General features: G+C 59.7%; 6 protein-coding genes across 6 annotated transcripts; 3 read left to right on the top strand and 3 right to left on the bottom strand.

The window, feature by feature from the left end:
• Nucleotides 1–1,900: 1,900 nt before the first annotated feature.
• On the bottom strand, nt 1,901–4,734 carry HRG_10722 (centromere DNA-binding protein complex CBF3 subunit; the record flags this gene model as incomplete). The annotated part of the gene is made up of 11 exons (XM_044869192.1): nt 1,901–2,051; nt 2,421–2,461; nt 2,561–2,601; nt 2,841–2,997; nt 3,085–3,344; nt 3,550–3,562; nt 3,625–3,764; nt 3,839–3,924; nt 4,129–4,187; nt 4,265–4,536; nt 4,614–4,734. 11 exons carry the CDS (start codon nt 4,732–4,734, stop codon nt 1,901–1,903), a joined length of 1,341 nt encoding a protein of 446 aa, XP_044715934.1.
• Nucleotides 4,735–5,845: 1,111 nt separating this feature from the next.
• On the top strand, nt 5,846–7,912 carry HRG_10721 (metal-independent alpha-mannosidase; the record flags this gene model as incomplete). The annotated part of the gene is made up of 9 exons (XM_044869191.1): nt 5,846–5,968; nt 6,119–6,224; nt 6,291–6,337; nt 6,435–6,463; nt 6,527–6,560; nt 6,649–6,736; nt 6,797–7,009; nt 7,129–7,480; nt 7,597–7,912. 9 exons carry the CDS (start codon nt 5,846–5,848, stop codon nt 7,910–7,912), a joined length of 1,308 nt encoding a protein of 435 aa, XP_044715933.1.
• A 723-nt stretch (nt 7,913–8,635) lies between these two features.
• HRG_10720 (tetratricopeptide repeat protein) lies at nt 8,636–10,378 on the top strand (the record flags this gene model as incomplete). Its single annotated transcript, XM_044869190.1, has 1 exon — nt 8,636–10,378. The coding sequence occupies one exon, from the start codon at nt 8,636–8,638 to the stop codon at nt 10,376–10,378; it is 1,743 nt and encodes a 580-aa protein (XP_044715932.1).
• Nucleotides 10,379–10,716: 338 nt separating this feature from the next.
• HRG_10719 (FAD binding domain-containing protein) lies at nt 10,717–11,976 on the bottom strand (the record flags this gene model as incomplete). The annotated part of the gene is made up of 1 exon (XM_044869189.1): nt 10,717–11,976. The coding sequence occupies one exon, from the start codon at nt 11,974–11,976 to the stop codon at nt 10,717–10,719; it is 1,260 nt and encodes a 419-aa protein (XP_044715931.1).
• A 6,511-nt stretch (nt 11,977–18,487) lies between these two features.
• HRG_10718 (PIF1-like helicase domain-containing protein) lies at nt 18,488–22,166 on the top strand (the record flags this gene model as incomplete). Its single annotated transcript, XM_044869188.1, has 10 exons — nt 18,488–18,948; nt 19,035–19,170; nt 19,217–19,258; nt 19,302–19,503; nt 19,569–19,801; nt 19,995–20,086; nt 20,148–20,692; nt 20,775–21,049; nt 21,256–21,692; nt 21,758–22,166. 10 exons carry the CDS (start codon nt 18,488–18,490, stop codon nt 22,164–22,166), a joined length of 2,832 nt encoding a protein of 943 aa, XP_044715930.1.
• Nucleotides 22,167–22,814: 648 nt separating this feature from the next.
• Nucleotides 22,815–24,479, bottom strand: HRG_10717 (vacuole effluxer atg22 like domain-containing protein; the record flags this gene model as incomplete). Its single annotated transcript, XM_044869187.1, has 1 exon — nt 22,815–24,479. One exon carries the CDS (start codon nt 24,477–24,479, stop codon nt 22,815–22,817), a length of 1,665 nt encoding a protein of 554 aa, XP_044715929.1.
• Nucleotides 24,480–24,485: the final 6 nt, after the last annotated feature.

Raw genomic sequence — 24,485 nt, 5'->3', positions numbered from 1 at the left:
ACCAGCAAAGGAATATCGAAAACACAATCGAATTCGTATGAGGGAGATGTCTTCATCGTTGACATAAATGACGCGCGAGAAGCTCTGTTTCGTACCGACCAGGTCTGGGAAGTTTGGCTTACAAATCCGAAGCACATACACAATACTAATCAAGAGAAGAGATCGTTCCTCACACTATGGGTGTCAGAAGCAATGGGAAAAGAGCTAGGCAGACGGAGCAAGCGAATGTGACACCATTGGTTAGCTTTGCTTGTGCAAACATGGCAGGCAAGCAAAGGCAAAACAAACAGCCTTCCATTTCCGCAAGAGTCATAGTGACTATGTACTCGAAGTTCGGTATAATGTGGGGGCTGAACAGCCCAAGCTACTGACGGATAATATTTTTCTCTGCTAGCACGGTCATAACATCCTCAATGGTTTCTAGCTTTGGGTGAGGTGCACCTTCGTTAAAAATGTCATGACCATTGGCATGACGGCCATGCGTCTCGTTTGGTTTACAGACACGAGGCTTGCCGTTTTCTGTTTCGAACCTCCAGCCAGTCTGCCTGGTGGGGACGCATCCATTCAAATTCGAGATGTCGAGCATGACGGTTCCCTGTGGAAGAACGAGCTCCAACATGGACACGGGATTTTGGTCAATAAATTGCAGTCCAACAAGCATCGACAGGTTGTTTGTGGCCAGATAATTGGCAAGATCTTGCAGGAAGGCCCCATCGACACCGGACAGATCGGGTACAGGGCCCATTTGATACTCGTATGGATGAAAACCGTGGTCTGTAAGAACGAATATGTGCCCATGGACTTCACTGAGGTCCATCAATTGTATCGTAGTTGCCCTAGCCCAGCGGCAGCGAGGCTTATCAAAACTGGCTCCGAGCAAGACAGCGTTGTTGGGTATAGCGAAGTGACCATGAGCTAGATGGATGCCAAATATCTCGTGAGCGCTATTACGAACGAAGAGTGCAGCAATGTCACGTATGTGTGACTCGAGAATTTCTGGTTGTTGTGAGTCGCTCGGTAGATCATTATAGCTATGGGAATTAGCCATAGCCAACTGGTCTCAAAGGTCTTGATTCTTACATATTTCGACTTTCATCCAGGTCTTCTTCCTTGAGAGCCTTGTTAAGGCCGGGGATATGGGCTACTCCAGAAGCCATCGTCTGTACCCGAATCGATCTGATCTTTTTGCGAGGGAGTATGTCAATAAGTTCGATAGATCATAGACGTCGCTAAGGTCTTTTCCGTGGAACGTTCCCGGTTAGTGACTAGATATGGGCGCTTCCAAATGAACATTCAAGGACCAGTAAAGATTGATGTCGGCTTGACGTCGAGTAGAGTTGATGTAGCCAAAGCGTTTTGCGTAGATTAAATTGTTGTCGCTTAGGTGTGTTTAGTCGTATATCCATTTCATGACGAAGTGCGGGATATTTGAGGCGGGGTCGGATGAAAAACAATGAACTTGTCTGATCATTTGTACGATAGAGCGCACATCGCAGGAGGGTATCACGTGCGTCAGCAGGGAACAACGTTTACCCGCACACGCACACAACCTATCAAACCTCACAGCATGGTCTAGATAGCTGAAGAAAAAGGAACATCATCACGATCATCAATCACCCAACTGAGACCTCAGTTAGAGCCTATCCACACTGATCAGTTGTTACCTTGGCTGGTAACCTCAGAGCAGCAAGATAGAAGAGACTTCCTCAACGCATCCTCACGATCTGTGTCGCTCTGCGAAGAAAGAAGTGCTACAACGCAAGACTGACTACGAAGACCCGACCGGCGCCCACTCTATTCAGTCAACCGTGCCTAGTTGTTTGCCTCAGCCGCTGACCTCTTAGGCGTGCCCTATCGCACACTTGATCTTTAACGTTTGCTAAGATCATCAAACCGAACACTAAGACATCATGAGCAGCAGCGCAAGCGGCAGCAGCGCGAACGCACCAGCGCTCGACATCAAGTGGATGTCACAGGTCCGGCTTTGGTGGGCGGTCAGCGGATTACCCCGCAGATTACCGCCGATTACCCGCTTGCCCTTGACATCACCTCTGCCGGGTTGATGTCATCTTCGGAGCGCCATAAAGCGCGAAAGCCGGGACCGACGACGACAAAACCAGTTCGACTGGATAGCCTGCGTTTGTGCGATCAGAATGCACCCTGTCTAAGGTCCTACATCCTGTCGGTTGCGAGGTTGCGGTGATTTGAAGCATTTTCTAGCCTTGACGCGCTGGAGCTACAGCGGCGCTTAGCGGATGCATACCCTGTCTACAGGCCACTACCGCTGACTGTAGCGACGCAGCCCTGACGGCCTGGGGCACTTTCGCCGCCAAGGTCCTCGTCATTCTATCAGACGGGTGTTCAAAATCACTGCGCCATCGACTTTTCGCTACCACCGACGTTGAATTGCCCCGACGCACGTTTGTGTCCCTTTTTCGCCTTGCCTGTCCTTTCGGATGGCCTTGAACAACTTATCCAAAGAGCTGGGTCCACGTTCTTCGTCCATTTGCCTCGCCACGATATCTTCAGTTAAGCCGTCCGACTGGGCCCGCCTCCGAACCTCATCGACGATGATCTTGCGCGTGGAAAAGTAATTCTTCTCTGCAGATGGCCGCCATCGAGCACCCCAGTCTCGCTCAAGAGAATCCACAGAAGGCATTTCGCCCCAGCCCTGCCGCCAGAGACGCAGCAGCTCCTGTACAGATTTGACAGAACGGGGAGCTTGAAGCTCGGAGGTTCGCGCGGCCCAGGCGGCTCGCCATGCGCTCTTCCTGGGGCTTGCCCTGGCCCGCTTGCACCATTCCCTGCTGCTGCTCTAGAGAGCGGAGCGTATGTCGGACCGCCCGCTTGCGAAGGGCCTATCTCGGACCTGAGGACCGTCTCTCGTGGAGCGCGGCGCCTCTGTTGATGAGCTCCCGCGATCTCCGCATGTTGACCTGCAGCACCTTGGCCGGGGCTGAAGGTGACGGTGTAGGTGGCCTGCGCAAACTCATCCAACTTTGTGCATAGTTCGTAAGAAGCCCCCAAAAGGTCTAGATGTCTTCGCTCAGCTAACTGCTCGGCTGCGACCTGTTGAGTCAGTACTGTGCGCAGCTTCTCCGCAACCACCGGGATCGCTTTTTGAATGACCGTGGTATGGCTGTCTTCGTGGTCCCGTGTGCATGTGTCTTGAACTTTGCTGGCGAACGCTTCAAACTCGGGGCAAGAGAAGACCGGATCCTGAAAGATAGGATGGTCGGGGTAGGACTCGCGAAGGAAGACAGCGTCCTGCAGGAGCACCTCTCGAAGCCACTCCAGGAGTTCCAAGAAGGCGCCGGCGGCCATGTTCTGCTCCACCCCGAGATCTGAGAAAGGGCTACTGTGGGCCTCTTTCCATTTGTCGAGTTGAGGCCAGACCTGCACGAGTAGCACCACAGGCGGCCTCACGGTGGCCCGGGCACGAAATAAGACCCCGACCATTCAGGGTCAAAGTCGGCCACGGCCCTCATGAATTCGAAAGGCAGGAAGTCAGATAGCAGCCGGTCATTTGGTCTCCGTTATTCCAACGACCGGCTCGGCGGATCTGTATAGTTCGGGTCAGCCCAGGCCAGGGGGTTGGCGGCTTGCCTAGGGCAGATGACATGCCTGGCCTTCATCCACTCCGGCCATGTCGGCGTTTTGCGTCGCCGCCACTCTAGGCGCGTGGCTGACCTTGGAGACCTTGATGCCGGCCTTCTTGTAGAACCTGGACGTCCATTCTCGGGCAGTCTGGCCCGACAACGGAGCTGTATATTCGGTGAGTGAAAGGGTCGATGCACCCTCTGAGTTATGGGATTCCGGTGAATGCCATCACGCTTACCTTGAGGCTCCTTCGCCGATCGGCGGAGCACCTTCGTTTCATACCAGTCTTCGCTTCTTTGGAAGACGGAAACCTTTCCGCCTTTTCTACCTGCCAGCGCCAGAAAAGCCAGAACGCGAGGGCGCCGATGAGACAAGATCGCGGATCTCGATGCCGCAAAGCAGATCCATACTCCATGCGGCCGTGCTGGTTGGTCTTCCCACAGTTCATCACGACAACCAGCGCCTTTGTGGTATACCCTGGGCCTTGAAGCCCTCGTTGGGTAAGTCCAGGGAAAGCAGTCTGCCAACTCCATCGGCAGGCGGTTGCCGGACCGCAGCAGCATGTGGTTCCCGAGCAGAAAGTCCACCTGCGTCCTCAGGGCGCAGGCGATCTCTCTCGGACCATGCCACGTTGGTGTGGTCGGGTATCTGCGCCGGCGCATACACATCTCTCAGAGTTCCAACTCCCCTGTCCATGTATTCCTTCCTCTTCCGGCTCCAAGTCGTTGCAAGAATGCTGCGTTTGAGCGCCTTCAGTGCCACTCCTGTGGCCGGGCCGCAGGATTGACTCCCGGCTCTTCTGCTCGTCGTAAAGCTTCTGTATGGCCGAGACGTAGCCCCGTACAGTATTATACTGTAGTTTGAGCGTGGACTCATACAACTCCAAGTCGGAGTCTGACTCGTATTCGCTACCTCCGCCGCCTACAACGATGGTATCTGCTGGGGGAAGCTGGGTGTTAGTATGATGGGCTGGCTCAGTCCGACGACCACATCCCGTGATCAACATCTGTTACCTGATGGTGCTCTGCGTCTTTTCACGGCCCTCTTGGCTTCCTGAGCCTCGAGGTGTCGTTTTCTTTCATCGGCGACCCTCTTTCCTTTCTTTGGAGGACGTGATGCCACTACCTCCTTCATGAAGAGCAAGAGCTTTCCTTCATCGACCAGGTCTCCCGGTAGCTGTTGGCCCTGTGGTACCGAGGCCGGCCAAACGTCCGGGATCGCAGGCCAGTTGGCTTGACACGGGAGGTGGGAGGAGGGAGGTGGAGCGCAACGCGCGTGAGCGAGACCGAAATCGAAGGTCTCGCGCAGGGCCCCGCGGGCGTGGACCTTCGATTTTGCCGTCCGATGGCGGTAATCCGACTAAGAAAACGCCAGCCCCGCAGGGACGAACCTTCGAAAACGACATGGTTTTGCGTGGGGCGGGGCGGTAATCCGATTACCGGATGACCGGTCAGCCGGCCCCGGGACCTGTGACACCATGTATCACCTCACCCACAACCTAGTTTGGAATATGTCGTCGTGTACAGGACTCTACTCAAGCTGCTGCTGTGGACTCTAAAGGCTTATCGGTCTCGGCTCCATCTTCCCCTTGCGTTTTTCCCCGCACTCATCCAACCTCATCCGATCCAGCAAATGAGCACGCGCGCCCGCCTCTGCTCCTCTTTTTACGTCGTGAGCGCTGAGAAACGGCGATAGTCATGAACTGTGCGGGTACGAAGTATTACTAGCACGAACACAGAGTTTGTATATCACTCCATTCTGTGTGTGGCCTGTGTAAGACATCGACCAGAGACACTCAAGGGAGGGAGACGAAAGGCCACGACCTGTCTCGTGGCAACTGCCGTGATTTCTAAGAAAGAGCCGTCTTCACCACCTCTCAAGTCCTGCGGTCATGGGAAAGACGGAGACGATGCATTTGACAATGAATTTGCGAAGCGCCTTCCTCGCCATATTGAGCTTGCTCGTCAGCTTTGCGCCGACTGAAGCCCAGTCCCGTACGCCGGCCGCTTGCCCGGACTACGCGGACTATTCGCGGAAGCCACATGGCCCGTTCTCCACAGGCCCGCTCGCATTGCCGTTCATGAGGCCGAGCCCGGAGTGCCGGACGTTTAACAGTTCTGCTGTCGAGGCAAGTCCTGCCTTCGCCCAGATAAGCTCTGGGCGAATGTCCGGTATTCGGGCTTGAGTTTCACGGCATTGGCTGATGTGGCTTTTGATGTTGGAAATGCAGAAAGTAATCAGCGACATGGCAGTCCGCCTCAGGGATCCTGATCTTGCCAGGCTATTTGAGAACACGTTTCCCTCGACACTGGACACCACCGTCAAATACTTTGACCCGGATCGTAACCTGGCGTTTATTGTCACCGGTGTAGGCACACCGGCCTCGGCTTCCCAAAGCACACTCGGCTAACGTCGTCGGTTTGACCAGGACATCACGTTAGTCAACCAACACTTTCAGCTAGATGAAGACTGAACTCACAATGCCAGTGCGCAGTGGCTGCGTGACACGGGGAACCAGTTCGCGCACTTGTACAAGCTACTGCCTCACGACGATGACCTCAAGGCGCTGGTCAAGGCCGTGATCAACACCGAGTCGCGGTACATCTCCCAGTATCCCTATTGTGGTGAGTCTGATCGTTCTTGCCCATATGACTGAAACCCGCATGCTGAATCCTTGCGTCGTCGGCAAGGCGCCTTTCAACCTCCCCCGGAGAGCGGCCTGTCGCCCAGTGTCAATGTGAGTTTCGGGACTGTCGCCATTATAGTTTCAGTAGACTTCAACTCGTCATCTTCATAGTATCAAGATTGTTTATGACTAACAGGAGTATTGGTAGGATTTCGCGACAAAAGTGATTGTCAACCCGTATGGCAAGCCCTGAAGACAGATAAAAAACGAGACTAATTACGCAATACTGAACGCTCGCAGACCGGTCGACAACCAGACGGTGTTTGAATGCAAGGTACAATCGCGGCTGGTCCTTGGAATGCTCAAGCTTGCACATGGAAGAGTGATATTTCCACACAGCTAACAGCGGCCTGCCGTACTAGTACGAGCTCGACTCGCTCGCAGGCTTCCTGAAGATCTGCAGATCCTACTACGCCAACACGAAAGACTCATCGTTTATCAACGACAACTGTCAGTCCATCAGGCCCATTGAGTAGCCCGTTTTCCTATACATATGCTCATGCCTAGCAGGGAGGGCAGCGATGGACCAGATTCTCAAGGTGCTGCACGAGCAATCGCAGAGCTCGTGGGCGAATGACTGGGAGTTTGTCAGCTACTACAATTGGACGGGCACGGCGGGATCCCTGGCGGCACCAGTTCCCAACGGAGGCAACGGGGAGCCCAAGCTGGCGAACGGGCTCGTGGCGTCGAGTTTCCGGCCGTCTGACGATGTATGCGTTTTCAGTATGTCTCCTCTAGGATTCCCTCACTCAGCTCTGCCTCCCTGGCGGGAAGCCGAGAGCCTGAAGCAACATAAGCTTAGCCCTGGATGGAAGGCTTTCTAATAATAGTTTATCCGGCAGATTTCATCACCTCGGATAATGCCATGATGTCGGTTGAGCTCGACAACGTCGCCACCATGCTCGGCGAAGTCGGCGAGGCGCCGGATCTCGCAGGCAAGTTGCAGCAGTATGCCAGTACCATTCGAGATGCGATCTGGGCCCATGCATGCACCTCGAACGGCATTTTCGCCTACGAGACCAACGGCTACGGCGGCCAGTACATCATGGACGACGCCAATGTGCCAAGCCTCGTCTCCCTGCCTTACCTGGGCTTCCTGCAGCGAGAGGACTCGACGTACCAAAAGACCAAAGCCGCCATGTTGTCGCGTGCGAATCCTTACTATGCTGTTGGGAAGAACTTTACAGGGATCGGGTAAGTCTTATCCCAGAGGCTCTAGAGACATGTCGACGTCGAATGGCATGCGCCACGCCAAGACGTGTAGCACGAGTAGTTGCTGACTGGGTTTTTGTTCTATTTCATGTTGGCAGCGGACCACACGTTAAAGCGACCAATCCGTGGCCCATGTCCCAGATCTCGGGGATATATGGTAGCGACGACGACGAGGAGATCAAGCAACGCCTGTCGCTTATCGTCGAGAACACGTCTGGCCTCGGTCTGATTCACGAGAGCATCCACATTTACGACTCGAGCGACTTTACACGGCCTTGGTTTGCCTGGGCCAACAGCTACTTTGCCGAGATGCTCCTGGATCTGGCCGAAAGAAAGCCGGGGTTGATCTTCAAGGATGACACTCCTTATGTGATTGGACGGGGGAAGAGGACTTCTCGGAAGAAGACGGGCTGAAGCGGAGGCGTCTGCCTGTAAGGAAAGTGCCCTGCCTGTAGCAACTATGCAGATGCGTGCCATTGGCTTTGTCTGTGGTGGCCAGAGCAGCTTTTCTATCTGATGCGGTTTTACGTGATTCACTTGTGGGCGTACATGAAGCCATTCAAGCCGAGTAAGTCGGCGCCATCAGGTTCATAAACACCTGTTCCTTGGGCGATGCATCCAATGACACATGCCGTTACAGCCGGGCCTCTTGGAGGCCTGTGTGTGTGCTCGAAGACGTGAAACAGGGCGAGTGTCAACGAACGGCATCGGGTCCAGGGTTCAGGCGTAGGAGAGTCTACGTCCCAAGACACGGCACATGACGGGAGGAGAAGGCACTTCACCTTGTTCGGTATGCAGAAGGGCCTGAGCTCGCGTGGGTTTCCACCGCAAAGCCAGCAAAACAACATACATGGAGCTGGAGTCGGCCGGCCTCCGGAAGCCGGAGTAGCCTAAGAGGGACAAGGGCTCCGCTCCCGGCTCCGCCAGTCGGCCCCGCGAACATGGAAGTGGGCCGGGGAAATTCAGGTACCGACAAGTACCGGGGTGTGTAGGGGAAGGGGGAGGCGAGACATGGCCAGTCTCCTCCACGACAAGCCCACGACGACCTCATCTTGCCGCCTACTCCGACCTCATCTTGCCGCCCACTCCAACACCGCCAAGCCGGGCACCGAGAAACGTCCTATCGCAGTCGAGTCCATGGCAGCAGGCGCCGAGCAGCATCGCCTGGGCAGCAGCAACGGCAACATGGCGGCGCTGGACGACGACGGCGGCGACGACGACGGCTACTACGATCTCGGCAGCTTCCACCGCCCCGTCACCACCTCGAGCGCCGCCGCCCAGCGATGGTTCGACCGCGGCATGGTCTGGTGCTACGGCTTCAACCACGAGGAGGCCGCCAAGTGCTTTGAGCGCGCCGGCGCCCACGACCCGGCCTGCGCCCTCGCCCATTGGGGGCTGGCCTATGCCCTCGGCCCCAACTACAACAAGCCCTGGGACCTGTTTAGCGGCCGCGAGCGGCGCACCACGGCCGACAAGACACACGCCGCCGTCGAGCGAGCGAGCTCCGCCGCCTCCCGCGGCGCCTCTCCCGTCGAGCGCGCCCTCATCGCCGCCCTGCGGCACCGCTACCCGCGCCCCGAGGCGCCCGCCAAGCCCGACTTCAGCATCTGGAACCGCGGCTACGCAGACGCCATGGCTGCCGTCTCGGCCCGCTTCCCCGACGACCTCGACGTTGCCGCCCTCTACGCCGACGCCATGATGAACATGACGCCCTGGAACCTGTGGGACATTCGCACCGGCTTGCCCACCGCCGACGCACGCACCCTCGAGGTCCGGCGGGTGCTGGAGCGCGCCCTCGCCCAGCACGGCGGCGACGAGCACGCGGGCCTGCTCCACCTATACATCCATCTCATGGAGATGTCGCAGATGCCCGAGGTGGCCATGCCCGCCGCCGACAAGCTGCGCGGCCTGGTCCCAGACTCGGGCCACCTCAACCACATGCCGAGCCACCTCGACATCCTGGTGGGCGACTATTCTCGCGCCGTCGTCGCCAACACGGATGCCGTCCGCGCCGACCAGAAGTTCCTCGTCCGCCAGGGCCCCATGAACTTCTACACCCTCTACCGCAGCCACGACTACCACTTCCGCCTCTACTCGGCCATGTTCGCCGGCAAGTCCCGCGTCGCGCTCGAGACGGTCGACATGCTCGAGGCCAGCGTCTCCGAGGACCTGCTGCGCGTCGAGTCGCCGCCCATGGCCGACTGGCTTGAGGCCTTCCTGGCCATGCGCGTCCACGCCCTCATCCGCTTTGGCCGCTGGAAGGACGTGCTGGCCATCAAGCTGCCCCGCGACCGCGAGCTCTACTGCGTCACCACGGCCCTCGTCCACTACGCCCGGGGTATGGCGCTGGCCGCCACTGGCCGGGTGGACGAGGCCGACGAGCAGCGCTGCCTGTTCCGCGAGGCCGTGCCCCGGGTCAAGCCGACGCGCACCCTCTTCAACAATAAGTGCATCGACATCCTCTGCGTTGCCCAGGCCATGCTCGACGGCGAGATTGAGTACCGCGCCGGCAACTTTGACGCCGCCTTCGCGCACCTCCGCGAATCCATCGCGCGGTACGACAAGCTGCCGTTTGACGAGCCGTGGGGTTGGATGCAGCCGGCCCGCCACGCCTACGGAGCGCTGTTGCTCGAGCAGGGCCGCGCCGACGAGGCTTGCGCCGTCTACAGCGCCGACCTGGGCCTCGACGACTCTCTCCCGCGCGTCCACCGACACCCGAACAACGTGTGGGCCCTGCACGGATACCACGAATGCCTGCTGAGGCTGGGGAGGACAGCCGAGGCCGCCGCCGTGGAGCCACGGTTAAAGGCGGCGCTGGCACAGGCGGACGTGCCCATACGCTCGTCGTGCTACTGCCGGACAGTGCCTCCAAAAATATGAGCATAGGGAGAGCGAGGCGCCAACGGCGCGGGGGCGTGCGATGTAAACTTTGTTTCCACTACATCCAAACGACTTGGCATGAATAGATAAGACACTGCAGGGCAATTTGCTTGGCGTCGAGATGCCGAAGGACAGACGAAGCGAAGCAATTCACCAGCTCAGTCGAGGTCGCTCATGTCTTATTACCAACCACCACTGTTTGATCACTCGGGGCCACGTTTCTTTTTTTCAATTCCGGGTCCTTTCATTCGTGTAGAAGTGAAACTAAACCAAAGGGGCATCACATGTCAGCGCTAATATTACAATGGCATATCAATCAAGCAAGCTTCACGCGCCCCTCAGCACTTGGCAGGGGACGACTCCGTTGCCACCTCCAGTTCCGGATAGTCCGGTACCTTCCATTTCTTGCCCTCGGGCATCAGATAGTGCGACAGGGTGCCTATGATTTTGTCGAGCTTGGCGAAGGCCACAAAGGCAAGAATCCAGTGCGTCAGCCGGACAGCCCACGCCGAGTCGGGATACATGATGCCGGGGAAGCCGGGGGCCAGCTGCTGCGTCTCCTCGACAAAGGGCCGCAGCTTGGCGTCGTAGGCGTCGAGGGCGGCCGCGACGTCGTCGCCGTGGCGGGCCAGCTCGCCCGCCAGAACGTAGGCGCCGACGAGGGCGAGGCTGGTGCCCATGCCGGTGAAGAAGGATGGCGCATGGGCGGCGTCGCCAAGGAGCACGACGCGGCCCTTGGACCAGGGCTTGGTGGTGACCTGCAGGGCCTCGAAGACGTAGACATCGTCGGCACGGTGCATGGCGTCGATGAGGCGCTCCGACTGCCAGCCGGCCCCGCGGAAGACGCGGGCAAACAGGTCGCGCTGGACGACTGGGTCGTGGGACTGCAGGGCCTTGCGCATCTCGTCGGCGTGCGACATAGTCATGAGGTAGCCCTGGCCGAGGTCCTTGGAGTGCCAGCGCGTGGCCATGACGCGGCGCTTGCCCGGGGAGCAGAGCAGGAAGCGGCTGCGCTCGTCGTCGGCGTTGCGCGCCATGTTGAAGTAGCAGCAGAAGACGCCAAAGGCGCGGTACGAGTCGTTGGGCGTCATCTTGCGCCGCACGCGCGAGCCCTGGCCGTCGGCGCCGATGAGAAGATCGTACTCGGCCGCCTGGCCATCGGAGAACTCGACGCGGACGCGGGACCCGTCGCCGACGGGGGCAAAGTCGTCGACGGTGACGCCGTAGCGGTACCGGACGCGGTCGCTGGTGGCCTCGAACAGGATCCGGCACAGCTCGCCGCGCATAATCTCGAACTCGCTGGTGAAGCTCTGGTGCTCCTCGGAGCCGCTGCGGCCGAAGAAGGCAACGACGCGGCCGCGGGCGTCGAGGAAGCCCGTGCCCTCCTCGTCGACGGCCCGGCGGCGCACCTCGTCGAGGATGCCCATGCGCCGGGCCACGGTGACGCCCTGCTCGCGGAGGTCGATCTGCTGGCCGTGCGCGCGGAGCTCCGGGTGGCGCTCGACGATGGTGCACGTGTGGCCGAGCTTGGAGAGCCAGTAGGCAGCGGCCGGGCCGGCGATGCCGCCGCCGCAGATGAGGATGTTGAGGGGAGCCATGGTAGGGTGAGGGGGATGAAACACAAGCTACAAGGGATACTTGTGGCTCTTTTATGTCATTCAACTGGTTCGAGAGACCAAAGGCAAAGCAGTCGTGGTCGACGGGGCCCAAAAGGATGGTGGAAGCGGCGGGGAGATGCTTCGTTTAAGTCCACGGTCTGGGGCGGAACGATTATTGAGTCACGTCGGGCAACTGCTACGGCTCCGAGGCCCGAGACTCCAAGGCCGTCTGGGCGTCATCAGAGGCCAGTGCCCGGGCCTTGGATCGGCTCCGAGAGGCATCGCCATCGAATACAAACTGCGCCGTGCTGACGGCTGAGCCGCATCTTCGGAAGACGCGACGGGGACGAGGCTTTTCATTGAGATCCAACCAAAGGGCCCTGCCGGCTGCGATACGGTGAGTCAGTCCGGCTACTCGGCTCACTTTGCAGAGCGTCATCAAGGACGTCAGCCGGCCCCCTGAACTCTTGTGGTGTGGGCGTCGCCAAGCGGCCACGGCCAGAGTAGCGCGCATGTAATAAGCAGCGGTATTATAATAAGAAAGGAAACCAAGGACCGGCAAAGAAAGGGGAAAGGGGGGGGTGGGGGGGGGGCACATCCGCAAGTCGGGCTTTGGGATCGCCGAGCCCCCCTCCATCTCCCTCTCTAGCAAGCCAACCAATGACGGGAGACCATGGCGGATGCTGCCTACGGTAACACGAGAGGAAGGCTCGCCAGCCGCGGCTCGCGCAAAGAAGCCTTTCGGAACGAAATTTGGCGACAAGAGAACCGGAGAAGAGTTGGCTACAGAAGAGAGAGAGAGAGTTGGCGACAGTAGATAGGAGACAGGAAGAAGAGTGAGGTCGAGATACGAGACACGGCGAGAGACGTAGAGCATTATCGTGAGTGAAACCGAGACAGAGCGTCGGGGAGGCAGGCTAGGCCGCTGGAGGGAGATTTTGTTTAAAAGGCGCAAACTCAAAGGGCGTGGAGAGACGGCAGGGTTGAAGAGAGATGTGAGTGGGTAATGCATGTCTGGGCGAGTGGAAGGCTCGGAAAATTTACATGTGCTACCGGTATAAGTCGTAGGTATAAACAGAATAAGGAGTATATTGGGAAGTTTTGACTTGATCGTCTTCATGAAAAGGAGAACAAGAAGAGAAGAGAATGTGCTATTCGAGCCTTTGGCAGTTGATTTTGAGGATGATGAGACATGTTGTCATGTTGTATTGTTTCGTTTGAAGCTTTAAAGTTTAGAGAATATTCTTGGGCGGACGTCGGGCGCGCAGTGGTCGGGAAGATATCGACGCGGGAGGTCTGATAGAGCCAGAGGCGGATGTGTCTTGGTGATTGACCTGTTCGGTGTCCGTCTCTGACTCTGCGGGGTCTTCCGGGGACAGAAAGGAGGAGGTATCGGATTTGGGGGAGTCTTGACCGTCACAGTCGGTGATTATGGTGGAAGTTTCGGGAGAAAGTCGCGGTCTCTTGGTTGGGGTTTGGTAGGGATCGGGCATTGACCGACTTGATGCCAGCATAAGGGGATCGACTGGGCCAGAAGCATGCGGCGTGGGGGAGGCGGGGCTTTGGGCGGCCTTGGGTTTCTTCGTAGAGGTAAACCTGGCCAACGCAACGCTATAGTCCGAGGATTGCCGACCGCGCTCTTGGGTGTCGTCGGCAGTAGTTGTGTTGCAGAAGCCTGGTCGGACATGGCCTTGTCGTGGAAAGTCCACGTGTCGGGGACGACGATGAAGATATAGTCTTGGTCGAAAGCCGGGGCATGTTTCATGATCTGGTGATCCAGTAAGCCGGCGATTTTGCCCGTACAGGTGAAGAGAGCGTTCGACTGGAACTGGCTGTCGCGCCTCTCGGTCATCTTCTTGCATAGGAGGTCCAAGGATTAGCGTGAATGGGGAAGATGACGAAAACTTGGAAGGGCGAAAGCCCTTGAAGGGTTTTGCCGGGAATCCCAGGACAAATAAAGGTGGAGAGCTGGACAAAGCCGCAGCAGCTCAGCTGGGTGTCGTCAAGGGCCGCAGCCGAGTTTCCATGCAGGAGGTCGCGGCCGGAGCCGATGACAGGTCCCGTGAAGGAGACAATGGGTTGTATCGTTGGGAAAGTATCCACCGAGCTGAGGTGCGAGTGACAATTCTATGGATATCGTCAGGAGGGCAGTGGCGACAGAGAGATTTGGAGCATAGACTCACGGTTGGTAGCTGTGATCGCGGACTATAAGCGCGGGGACGGTGTATTCTGTGATGTTATCATCGTCCGACTCAAGCCATCACGTCGCTCGATTTCCCACGTCAGGGCAAAGGGATGAACACGGCCGACCATGAAGAACCATTGCTCGGTCCATTCCGAGGAGATTATCTGTTGGTTGTATATGGAAATATTAAGGCTGAAGAAGATGCAGGTCGATGGATTGCCAGTATCTGACCGGATTGCTGCATACTCCGGAGTCGACAGCCATGAGGGCGTGGGAAGGAAGACCCTCGCTAGGGTTTCTGCGTTGAGCCCTTTGACACGATGCTCATTCTGGTAGGCGAACCTAGACGGGCAGCCGGGCTGGACAAAGGCCATCATGGACATGTCGGCGCCAGCATTTTTCTGGCTGTCAAGAGGTTGCCGCGGGGAGGACGAGGTATCGACGTTGAGCTGGGAGGCCGACATCGTGAGAACATGGCAGATGTAGTCACCGTGGAAGTGTAAATGAGGGTTACGCAGAGTGGAGGTGGGCATCCTATAAAGCAGGTTTTCTTGCTGCTCGAAAGAGGGCTCGCGGCTAGGGTCAGGGAGACTTAAGAGTCAGAGAATGCTACCTAGGTGATAGATTAGAAGCGGGGGTATGCGGGAATGAGCTGGCGAGGTTCTTGAACAGTCTCGACCATCTGGTTCTATGGTCGTGAGTGAAGTAGGGAGCCGGGGGTTGGAAGTTGAGTAGGGGTGATGGCTATGTCGCGAGAAGTTGGAGGTCGGCGAACGGTAAGGTTAGTGTGGGTAAGTCTGCGGAGAAAGAAAGTCCAGCAGTACCCTTCGGTGTCATCGTTGCATGGAGTAGATAGCAAAGGCGACAATAACGAATGAGAGTGAAGGAAAGAAAGAGGCTATGGTAGTATTGCAGGGGGGCATTGCGTGCGGCTGAGCGAGGCGGGTGCCGACCGTGTCGAGTCCACTATTGGGACACGGTGAAGTCGGATATAGGGGACGAGCTGAGGAGGAGGATGCGAGTTGGTCACGAGAACTCTCCAAGAGGGTTTGCAAGTCGAGACTCCGGTGGCTAGCGACTACAAGAGGACAGGCAGGGGGATCCTGGCTGTCGCTTTAGCATGAAGGCCGTTGATGCGACGTTGGTGGTGGCGAGGGAGCAAACCTAGCCGGGTAGTCCGGTTGCACGAGGACACCGTGGACATGTTATCGCCGGCAGCCTTTTGGCTGTTGCTCGACGAGGTGGAGTGGCAGATATTGATGGAGCAACTGATGCGCAAGGTGGGTGGGACGGCGTTGGAAGGGCCGGAGAGTATGGTTGGAAGTGTGCGGCGGGCGGTTGGCGCGGCCACCCCATGTGCCGGAGGTCGGCAGTAGCCAGGGATTGGCTGGAGTGCGCAAAGAGAGCACGGCGATGGAAGGGCCGCCTTTGGCAAAGCTGGGGTAGCAGGTCGCACGTGGAGACCAGCCGAGGGTCGGGACGGTGGACGCACATAGGGAGGGTAAATGGGGATTACAAAGGGTAGTAGTATTGCATCGCTTCGGTACCATAGGCAAGCATTATAAGGAAGAAATGCCACGGCCAGAGTAGTGATCGTTAGAAGCTTCCCACTCGGAAAGAAATAGTGTACGCCAAGAAGCGAGATTATCCAAGTGGAAGTGCTCCGGAGCCAAAACTTTCTAGCCTGTTGCCAATCCACGCTAGTCGACGTCGAGGAGGCAGTAGCATGGCGGACAGTCCTGCAGGAAGCTAGGCGAGGCGGCCGCTCACCGTGGAGCCTGTTCGTTGTCAGTCGAGGATGGAGAAGAGGGTAGGAACGGGAGTGCCTGTTTCGGGGTGCGGAGATGATACAGGGCAACTCCCGAGAAGGGCACGGAGCACGGGAGACAAGGTTGGGGCGGTTCGGGAGATACAGATCAGTGGCGAATGAAGCATTAACGTTCCGGCTGATTCAGCCTAAGCAGTCTGCGGTCGAAGAAACCGCATGGAGAAAGCATGCAGGGGCGATCGCAAAGTCACTGCCGAGAAGACCGCCGCGAGGCGGTTTGCGGTCAAGCAGAGCACGGAAGTCCCGTAATTTGGTCAGCAGCGGAAATTCCGCGCAACGTCAGTCACCGAGTCCGCTTCCGAGGTTCGTGTTGCCTACAGAACGTGGAGACCAGGGGGCAGTGGGCTCTGACAGTCCGCCCCTTCATCGGCCGTTTTTGCCCCAGGAGAGGGGTCCTGAAGGTGACGGGCAGGGAGATAAGGCGGCGACCGGCGGTGTCCCGGGTGTTCGTTCGAAAAGGGGACCGACGCTCCGACCTATCCAGCCCAAGGATACGACTTTCCAAGACCTAAGACGAACGGCGCAATTTGCAGCATCGATTGCATGGGGTTTGCCCAAGCTCCGTCGGGGACCGGTTCGGCGGCCAAGGGCACAGGTGGGTGTGGACGATGGCGCAGCAGAGGCAGCGGACGGCTCGCTGCGCGGACAGAGGCAGTCCCGGAGGCGGGAGAAGAGAGCCCGTCTTCCTAGCCGGGATGGGCGCCCGATAAAACAGGTCCGAAGTGGAATCGGAAGGCATAGGAGACGGGAGCTGCAGGCCGAAGACCTGGCGAGTGTGCTGCGCTTTTTGGAGGAAGACTTTGCCTTGAAGGAGAGATTGTCTAACGATCAGACGTGGTGCACGCCAATACCGCTCGAGAGGAAGGTGTCGACGGTGCGAGACTTCTATCAGGCGTTCCACGATGCGAGCACGTTGCCGATACGGACCTGCATGGTGTGCTACCGCAAGTGTACGAGAGGAGAGTTGAGGGGATTACATGGGATCATTGGCTGTCAAGTTGCGTACCAAAGGGCGGCCGCTCACCATTTTCATGCCGGAGTTGCTTTCCTGAGGGCGAGTCCGTGTCGGTGTGCGCCGAGTGTGGCCGATGCCTGGCGCGCAGGAGCCTGTCGCCGGCGATCCACCTTCACAGTCGCCTTGGCTGCGAGCACATGTTCCCCGATGAGCTCAAGGGACTGACGCCGGTCGAAGAGAAGCTCATCTCGCTGAACTCATGTTACGGGTTTGTCACGAGATATAGCATTCCGGGCGGGCAGAGACAGAGCGTGAAGTATCCGAGGCATGTCAGGGCCACATCACAGTGTTTCCGAACAATGTGCAGGAGCTGGCCACCAAAGTGCTCCCGCACCCCTTTGCAAGCACTGGACGAGATCCATCTCGTGGCAGGGCGCGGAGAAGCCGGCACCGAGCGACCTGTCGAGTCTCTTGGCGGTGAGGCGGCGGGTGGGCGAGAGGGCCCTTGTCTGGCTGAAGCGGAACAACCCCACTACGCCGAGATCGAGATCGACGCGGCGGAGATGGAGAGCTGGGAGACTCGATACACGGGGTACCGTCGTCGGTGTGCGATCGTATGGAGCGGAACGAGCCGTCTGGGTGGGAGAAAGCGCGGACGGCGCACGTTGTGCCGCCCACGGAACGCGCCGTGGACGAGGAGGGCCGGTGGAGATCGAGGAGCTCTTCGCCCTGCTCAACCAAGGACAAGAAGCCGGCGGCCAGGGTGAAGGTCACGGGCCCAACGGAGAAGGCGCGGTTCGCGATGGAAGTGACGCCTGCCCCGACCAGAACGTTCCAGCGATCAACGAGGTGACGTCTTCTGGCATGTTCGCGCTCGACGGACCGCCAGACGTCGCGGACGTGGAGAAGCTGCAGTTTGCCTGTGACGCTGTTGGTGAAGGTGCCGACGACGGCCGTGCGGGCCGAGGCGTGGGTCGGGTCCCTAGCCGGGGTTCGGGGCGTGGCGACGGTGGTTGTGAGCCATACATCCGGGTTTCGCGGGGGTGAGTTTACCGATTCCTTTGAGGCGTCCTTCTTTGCCAGGACGTTCCCGACCCTGTTCCCATTTGGCGTTGGGGACCAAGGCTGGTTGAAGAGACCATGGTCGACGCGGGAAGGTCACGGCCAACTTGCGAGGCAGGGCTGTCGAGGCAGAGGCGGCCGCGGAGACCCGTATCGTCTCGAAGCTTGAACCTTCAGGCGTGGGCCGAGATCGTGCTCCGGCGCCATGGGGGGCGATTTGCACTGCACCACATCTTCGCATTTCTCGTCTTCAACATGGGGTGCGGTCGAGGAACCGCCGGGTCAGCATGTTGAGTGTGGGAGGAAGAACTTCCGCAAGGTAGAGCGCATCGTGCGTTCGATGACCACAGAAAGGCTAGCGGCGGCGAGGGTCGAGTTGGAGAGCTCGGGTAAGACGACCGATGGTGACGTGAAGGAGCTTCTCAGGAGCCTCTCGCTTTACGGCCACCGGCAGCCCATGTCGAGAGAGGTCCGTCTCAATATGCGGCGGAAAATCCAGTCGCTCATCGTCGGATATGGCGTGCCGGCCATCTGGTTCACCATCAACCCGAACGACATTACGAACCCGGTGAAGCTGCGACTGGCGGCATACCGCACACGCGATCCCGACGCGGCCGAGGAGTTCTTAGAAGGCCTTGGGGATGCGTATAAGCGGGCACGGCTGGCGATATCGGATCCCATGAGCTCGGCCGTGTTCTTCCACCGCGAGATGAAGCTGTTCTTCGATCATTACGTGAAGGTCGGTGAAGAGTCGGTATTCGGGCGCATCGGCAAGTACTATGGCGCCGTGGAGACGAACGAACGAGGGCGCTTCATGTTCACGGCTTGCTCTGGCTGCACGGGAACGCGCATCTCAGCTCGATGCTTGCCGACATCCACGGGGAGGATCAGGCGGCGTATCGCGAGCGAATCGTCCGATACATCGATAGCGTCTTCTCAGAGGTAAGAATGCCTACCTAAGATGTGCCACCGGGAGCCTGAAGTACTCTTCTGATGGCCAAGTGGGGCCGGGTTGACGTGCAAGGCAGGATCTGGACCAGGAAAGTTTTGCGCCGTGCAAGCGGAGCGATCTGTGACAGGCGGTATTGGTTCCTGCTGGACAACGCCGCGCAGTTCTCGGCCGCGTTTATCGAGGAGGCCAACTTCTGTGCCGGCGCGACGCAGGTGCACACGCATAGCCCGACCTGTGTGAAGTATTCCTTGGGCAAAGGAGGGCGGAAGGGGACCTCTGCCGGTTCAAGGCGCCATGGAGGTTAGTCGACAAGACCGCCCTCACGGCAGACGGGGTGCTGCAGATCCGGAGGACACACAGCATGGTCAATCGATGGAACGAGGCTATTGCTGTCGGGCTCCGGCACAACCATGATATTTCCTTCATTGCGACGCAGCGCAAGACAATGGCCCTCATCTATTATGTCACGAACTACGCGACCAAGGTGGAGGACCCGGTGTGGAAGCGTGTGGCGGCCGCGGCCGAGCTCCTGGCCGCCTCAACAGGTGATGGCACGGCAAACGGAGGGCGGGACGGTGGCGGAGACGCTGCCACCGATGACCCTGTCAAGGGAACAGGACGCGACAGTTCCTGATGAGAGTGGCGAACCGCGTGTTCACGGAGCGTCCGCTATCACAGGTCGAGGTCGTCGCTCACCTTCTCGGATATCCGGCCGAGTTCACCGACAGCAGCGCGTGGGCGTACCTGAACTGTTCTCTGCTGTACTGGGAAGTCTTTCGGCGATGGCGGCATCTCCGAGAAGCCAGTGGCGCTGCGGCTACGGATGACACCTTGGATGAGTCGGTCGTCGTCGAAGAAGAAGGCCTGAGAATCTCCCACGTCGAGGCGTACCAGCACCGGGAGAGCTGCTGAAAGGCCTATGCCTGTATGACTACATATCGATCGTCAGACTGAAACGCATCGGCAACGACGAGAGCTGGGCGGCAGGGAGATGTCTTTCGAGGATGGATGGGCGCCGGGACGACGCTGGGTTCAGGTGCTCAGGCGGCCGGGCAAGCACGCTACCGTCTGCCTCGACGGCTACCTGAGCAAGGACTTCACCTACGATGACGAGTCGTGCTACCGGAGGTGTGTATGGCAACTGCTCTGTCAGCGGGCATTATCGGAGAGGCTAACCCACCCCCTGAAGGGCAGCCGTGCAGCATCTTGCGCTGTTCGTGCCGTGGGAGTCCTTCCTGGGCGAAGGAACAGGTGAGATCAACAGCATCTGGGCGCGGGCTCGAGACGCTATGGCCCCGAGAATATCATGTCTGGTCGACAACGTGCAGCTGCTTCGACGATCCGCCGAAGACGCAAAACGCGACGCCAAGCAATGGGCAGCCTCGTCCGGCGATGGCGACCCGACGGTCGCACACGTCGAGGAGGGTGGAGCAGGCGAGGCGGGCGCGGAGTCTGCAGCGACATATCAGCCCAACAGCATCGGAGACGCAACGCGGCTCATCGACGTCGTCCGAGGTGCAGTGGGAGCGAATCAGGTGACGGCCAAGTCGCCGGAGCTCATGGCAATGATACAGCAGCTCTGTCGGTTTCAGCAATCGGCGCTGCGCTCGACGGCCGAGCTCGAGGCCACGGCGCTGATCGAACGAGGAGAGGCGGTTAAGCATGCCAGGGCGGGTATTTTCCGGGGCCGCACTACCGCCGCAGGATCAGGTCAAGGCTATCAAGTCGCAGCAGGTAAGTGCCTCGAAGGAGAGGGAGAGGATGATCCAAGGGATACAAAGCACGCCCGCCGCCTGGGAAAGCGATCGCCGCGCAGCGTTGCGAAGGGTGATGACCGGTTTCGGGGAGGACGAGGTCGAAATGACGATGGCCGACTCCGACGAGACCGCTATCGACGCAGGGGCGGGAATGGACGTTCAGTTTGGCCCATCAACCTCCTTCCTCGCGGCGGGCAAGGTGTTGGCAACACGGCTGACGCTGAACAAGAGGCAGTCCATCGCTTTTCTGATAATATGCCGCCAGCTCGATTTGATGCAGCAGACCGACGGGGCGATGCCTGCCAGCTGCGCCAGTTCGTCGGTGGCGAGGGCGGTACCGGCAAGTCGCGAATCATCGAGGCACTCGTCGAGCTGTTCAGTAAAAGAGCCTTTCGAATCGTCTGCTGATCACGGCGACGTCGGGGACTGCGGCGGCGCGGATCAACGGCATCACGATCCACTCCGCCTGCGGGTTCACCAAGGACCAAGGGCCGGGCGCGAACATGGTCAAAGACCTTGACGGTGCGGCTGCCGAAACAGGCGGAGCGGTTCATCCACGGCCAGTCTCGAATGGATTGGCAGGAGAAGGATGTGCTCGTCATCGACGAGGTGAGCATGCTCGGGGCGCGGACGCTGCACGCCGTGAACGAGCGGCTTCGCCGGCTTCGCGGATCGCGGCAAGATTTCGGGGGGATCCCCATCGTCCTCTTCTGCGGAGATTTTCAGCAGTTCCGGCCGGTCCAAGAGAGGTCGATCGTCCTGCCTAGCGCGGCCATCTCGTGGGACGTAGACAACTCGTTCAAGGCCGAGCAGCGTCACCAGCACGACAAAGCGCACGCACTGTGGAAGAGGTTCACGACGGTCGTCATGCTGGACGAGCAGATGCGCGCCGCCGGCGACCCGGAGCTGCAGAGGCTGCTGAAGCGGATCCGTCTAGGCGTGCAGGATCGGACGGATCTAAACCTCCTCAACTCAAGGTGCTACCGGGAGGAAGGCGGATCCCTTGGGAGACGGGCATCACCGTGGTGACGCCGCTCAATAGGAATCGGTGGAACCTGAACATGGAGGCGAGCCTGGCGTTCCGGGTCCAGCAGCGGTCGACGATGCGCATTTTCATCTCCGAGCACAAGTGGAAGGAGGAGCTGCCGACGGAGGAAGAGGCGATCATGATACTCAACCAGGGCGACGATAGCGCGATCCCGGTGCCGGCCGTCTTCATGTTCGTGGCCGGGATGCCCATCGTCGTGAACCACAACACCCACCAGGGGCTGAAGCTAGTGAACGGCGCGAGCTACTCGGCGGTGGAGGTCATTGTCGACAAGGCGTACCCGGGGCATCGGATCTCGGCCGATATGACGATCCACTTCGGGCCGCCGGCGGGATCATTCTCGAATCGGAGACGACGAGATATCTCCACTTCGTCGGGATGCCGCCGGGCACGATCTTGTTGACACCCATGACCGTTAAGATACAGTGCCAGCGAAAAAGGCCGTGGCAACGCAACGACGTCAGCCGAAAGGGTTTGCCGTGCGCAGCAGCGTTCGCGTGCACGGACTACAAGGTGCAGGGCAAAACGCTGGAGCGCGTGGCCCTCGAGCTGCGAGGAAACGGACGACGAAGATGGATGGAACGGTGGTGCCCTCGCAGTGCGACCCGTACGGCCTGTACGTGCAGCTATCGCGCTGCCGAACTCTAGACGGCATCATGCTCGTGTCCAAGGTGCGGGACAGAGACTTGGTGGGCAACCGGGTCCCCGAGGAGATGACTGCCGCACAGGCCAGGCTCGAGGTACTGAGCGAGAGGACCGTTGAGGAGGCGTTGCGCTGGCTGGACGGTGATGCTGAAGAGTCAAGGCGGCCGCGCTAGGTGACGCGATGAAGAGTTCGGCAGGCGGGAAGAGTCGGCAGGCGGCAGACAGGGTGGGAGGCGCCTAGTGGTGGGATAAGGCACGCGAAAAGGCAACAGAAGCCGGGGGAAGGGCAGCGACCAACGAGGAGGGAGGCAAGGAGGGACCAATCACAAGGGACCAATCAAGGGGCGGAGAACTTTTGGGGGGAGAGGGCGGGGTCTGCGGGGCACGTTAGAAGGCCTTTCGTTCCTCAAGGCATCGGCCGATGACGCCCCTCGTCGCCCGCGTCCACTTCCACCACGTCGGAGGCCGGTCGGAGGCGACGCCGCTCCTCGGCCAGAAAGGCCTCCTGCTCGCGAGCGCTGCGGTCCAGGTCGAGAAAGGTCCAGAGGAAGGCGGCGCTGGCGAGGCTCAGGGCAAAGAGAAAGTAAAAGGGGGCGCTGTTGTTGCGGCCGCCGGGCGAGGCGTCGATGATGGCGCTGCTGATAAAGGGCCCGATAAAGCTCGAGGCCTTGCCGGCAATGTTGAAGACGGAGAAGAAGAGGAACTCGTGGCCGCGCGGGGTGACGGAGCTGATGATGATCTGCGAGTAGCTGTACCACGGACACACGCACAGGCCGTAGAAGGCCTGGTAGAGCCAGATCTCCCACGGGTTGTGGAAGCCGAAGCGGCCGGTCCAGTTGCCCACCATGCCCCAGCCGTCGAGCAGGACAATGGCGACCATGACGGCGTTGAACATGGCTTTGGCGCCGATGGCGAAGCGGCGCTGGACCAGCCAGAAGGCGCCGATGCCGACGGCCTGGGCGCCGATGCCGACGAGCAGCAGGTACGTCAGCGTCAGCGTGTTGTATCTGACGACCTGGTTCTGCAGCGTGGCGATGACGGTGACAGTCGTGTTGAGCGAGTCGCCCAGCAGGAAGTAGCCGACGAGGTAGACGAGGCTCTGCTTGAGGCGCCACATGTGCGTCAGGGCCTCGCGCAGCTGCCAGAGGCCGGCCGTCAGCATCGTCTGGCCCGGCGGCACGCGGAGCCCCGGCCGGCTCTTCTCCAGCACGAACCACGGCAGCGAGAGGCCCAGCCAGCAGGCCGTGGCGAAGGCAATGAGGACCGAGAGCCCCCAGCTGTTGCGCTCGGGGCTGCCGTCGACGCCGACGCCGTGCATGATGCCGACGATGACGGCCAGCATGAGCACCTCGCCGACCGACTGCAGCCAAAAGGCCACGTTGCTGAGCCGGCTGCGCTCGAGCTCGTCGCGGCGGTCCAGCTCGGCGCGCGGCAGCCGGCCCCGCCGCACGGCCCGGCGCGCCTCCCGGAGCCGCGGCGTGTTGCGGGCCAGCGCGGGGAAGGCGGCCGTCCAGTACGTCAACGTCAGCTGGTAGGCGATGAGGCCGGCAATGTACAGGCCGAGGCCCGCGCGCCACCGGCCGGGCTCGTGGACGGCCAGCCAGCCGAGCCCGATGGCGTAGGCCGCCGCCGACCACAGCAGCAGCACCCAGCGCCGGCCCGTGCCGAAGTCGGCGTAGGCGCCGATGCCCAGCATCAGGCCCGCCTGCAGCGCAAACGACGTGCCGTTGGCCAGCAGCACGATGCTGTTGACGTCGCGCCGGCGGCCCGCGAAGTCGAGCAGCCCGCCCGACGCCGCCGCCGCCTGGTCCAGCAGGTTCTGCAGCGCCGACGGGCCGAAGTTGAAGAGGGCCAGCCCGTTGGCCCCGACGTAGTAGAGGTAGTAGGCGCGCATCTCGCTCCGCGTCGTCGGCGCCGCGCCGTCGTCGTCGTCGTCGTCGCCGTCGCCGTCGCCGTCGCCGTTGCCGGCTGCTGCCTCGCCCGCCTCCTCGCCCGCCTTCTTGCCGTCCGCATCTGCCGCGGCGGCCACGTCGTCGGCCCCGAGCCGGTCCCGTTCTTCCTCTGTTGCCATGGGTGT

The sequence above is a fragment of the Hirsutella rhossiliensis genome (assembly GCF_020360975.1).
Source record: "Hirsutella rhossiliensis strain HR02 chromosome Unknown scaffold00016, whole genome shotgun sequence".
Taxonomy (NCBI): Eukaryota; Fungi; Ascomycota; class Sordariomycetes; order Hypocreales; family Ophiocordycipitaceae; genus Hirsutella; species Hirsutella rhossiliensis.
Note: the sequence above shows the minus strand (reverse complement) of the source record. Positions and strands in the feature narration are given on the sequence as shown.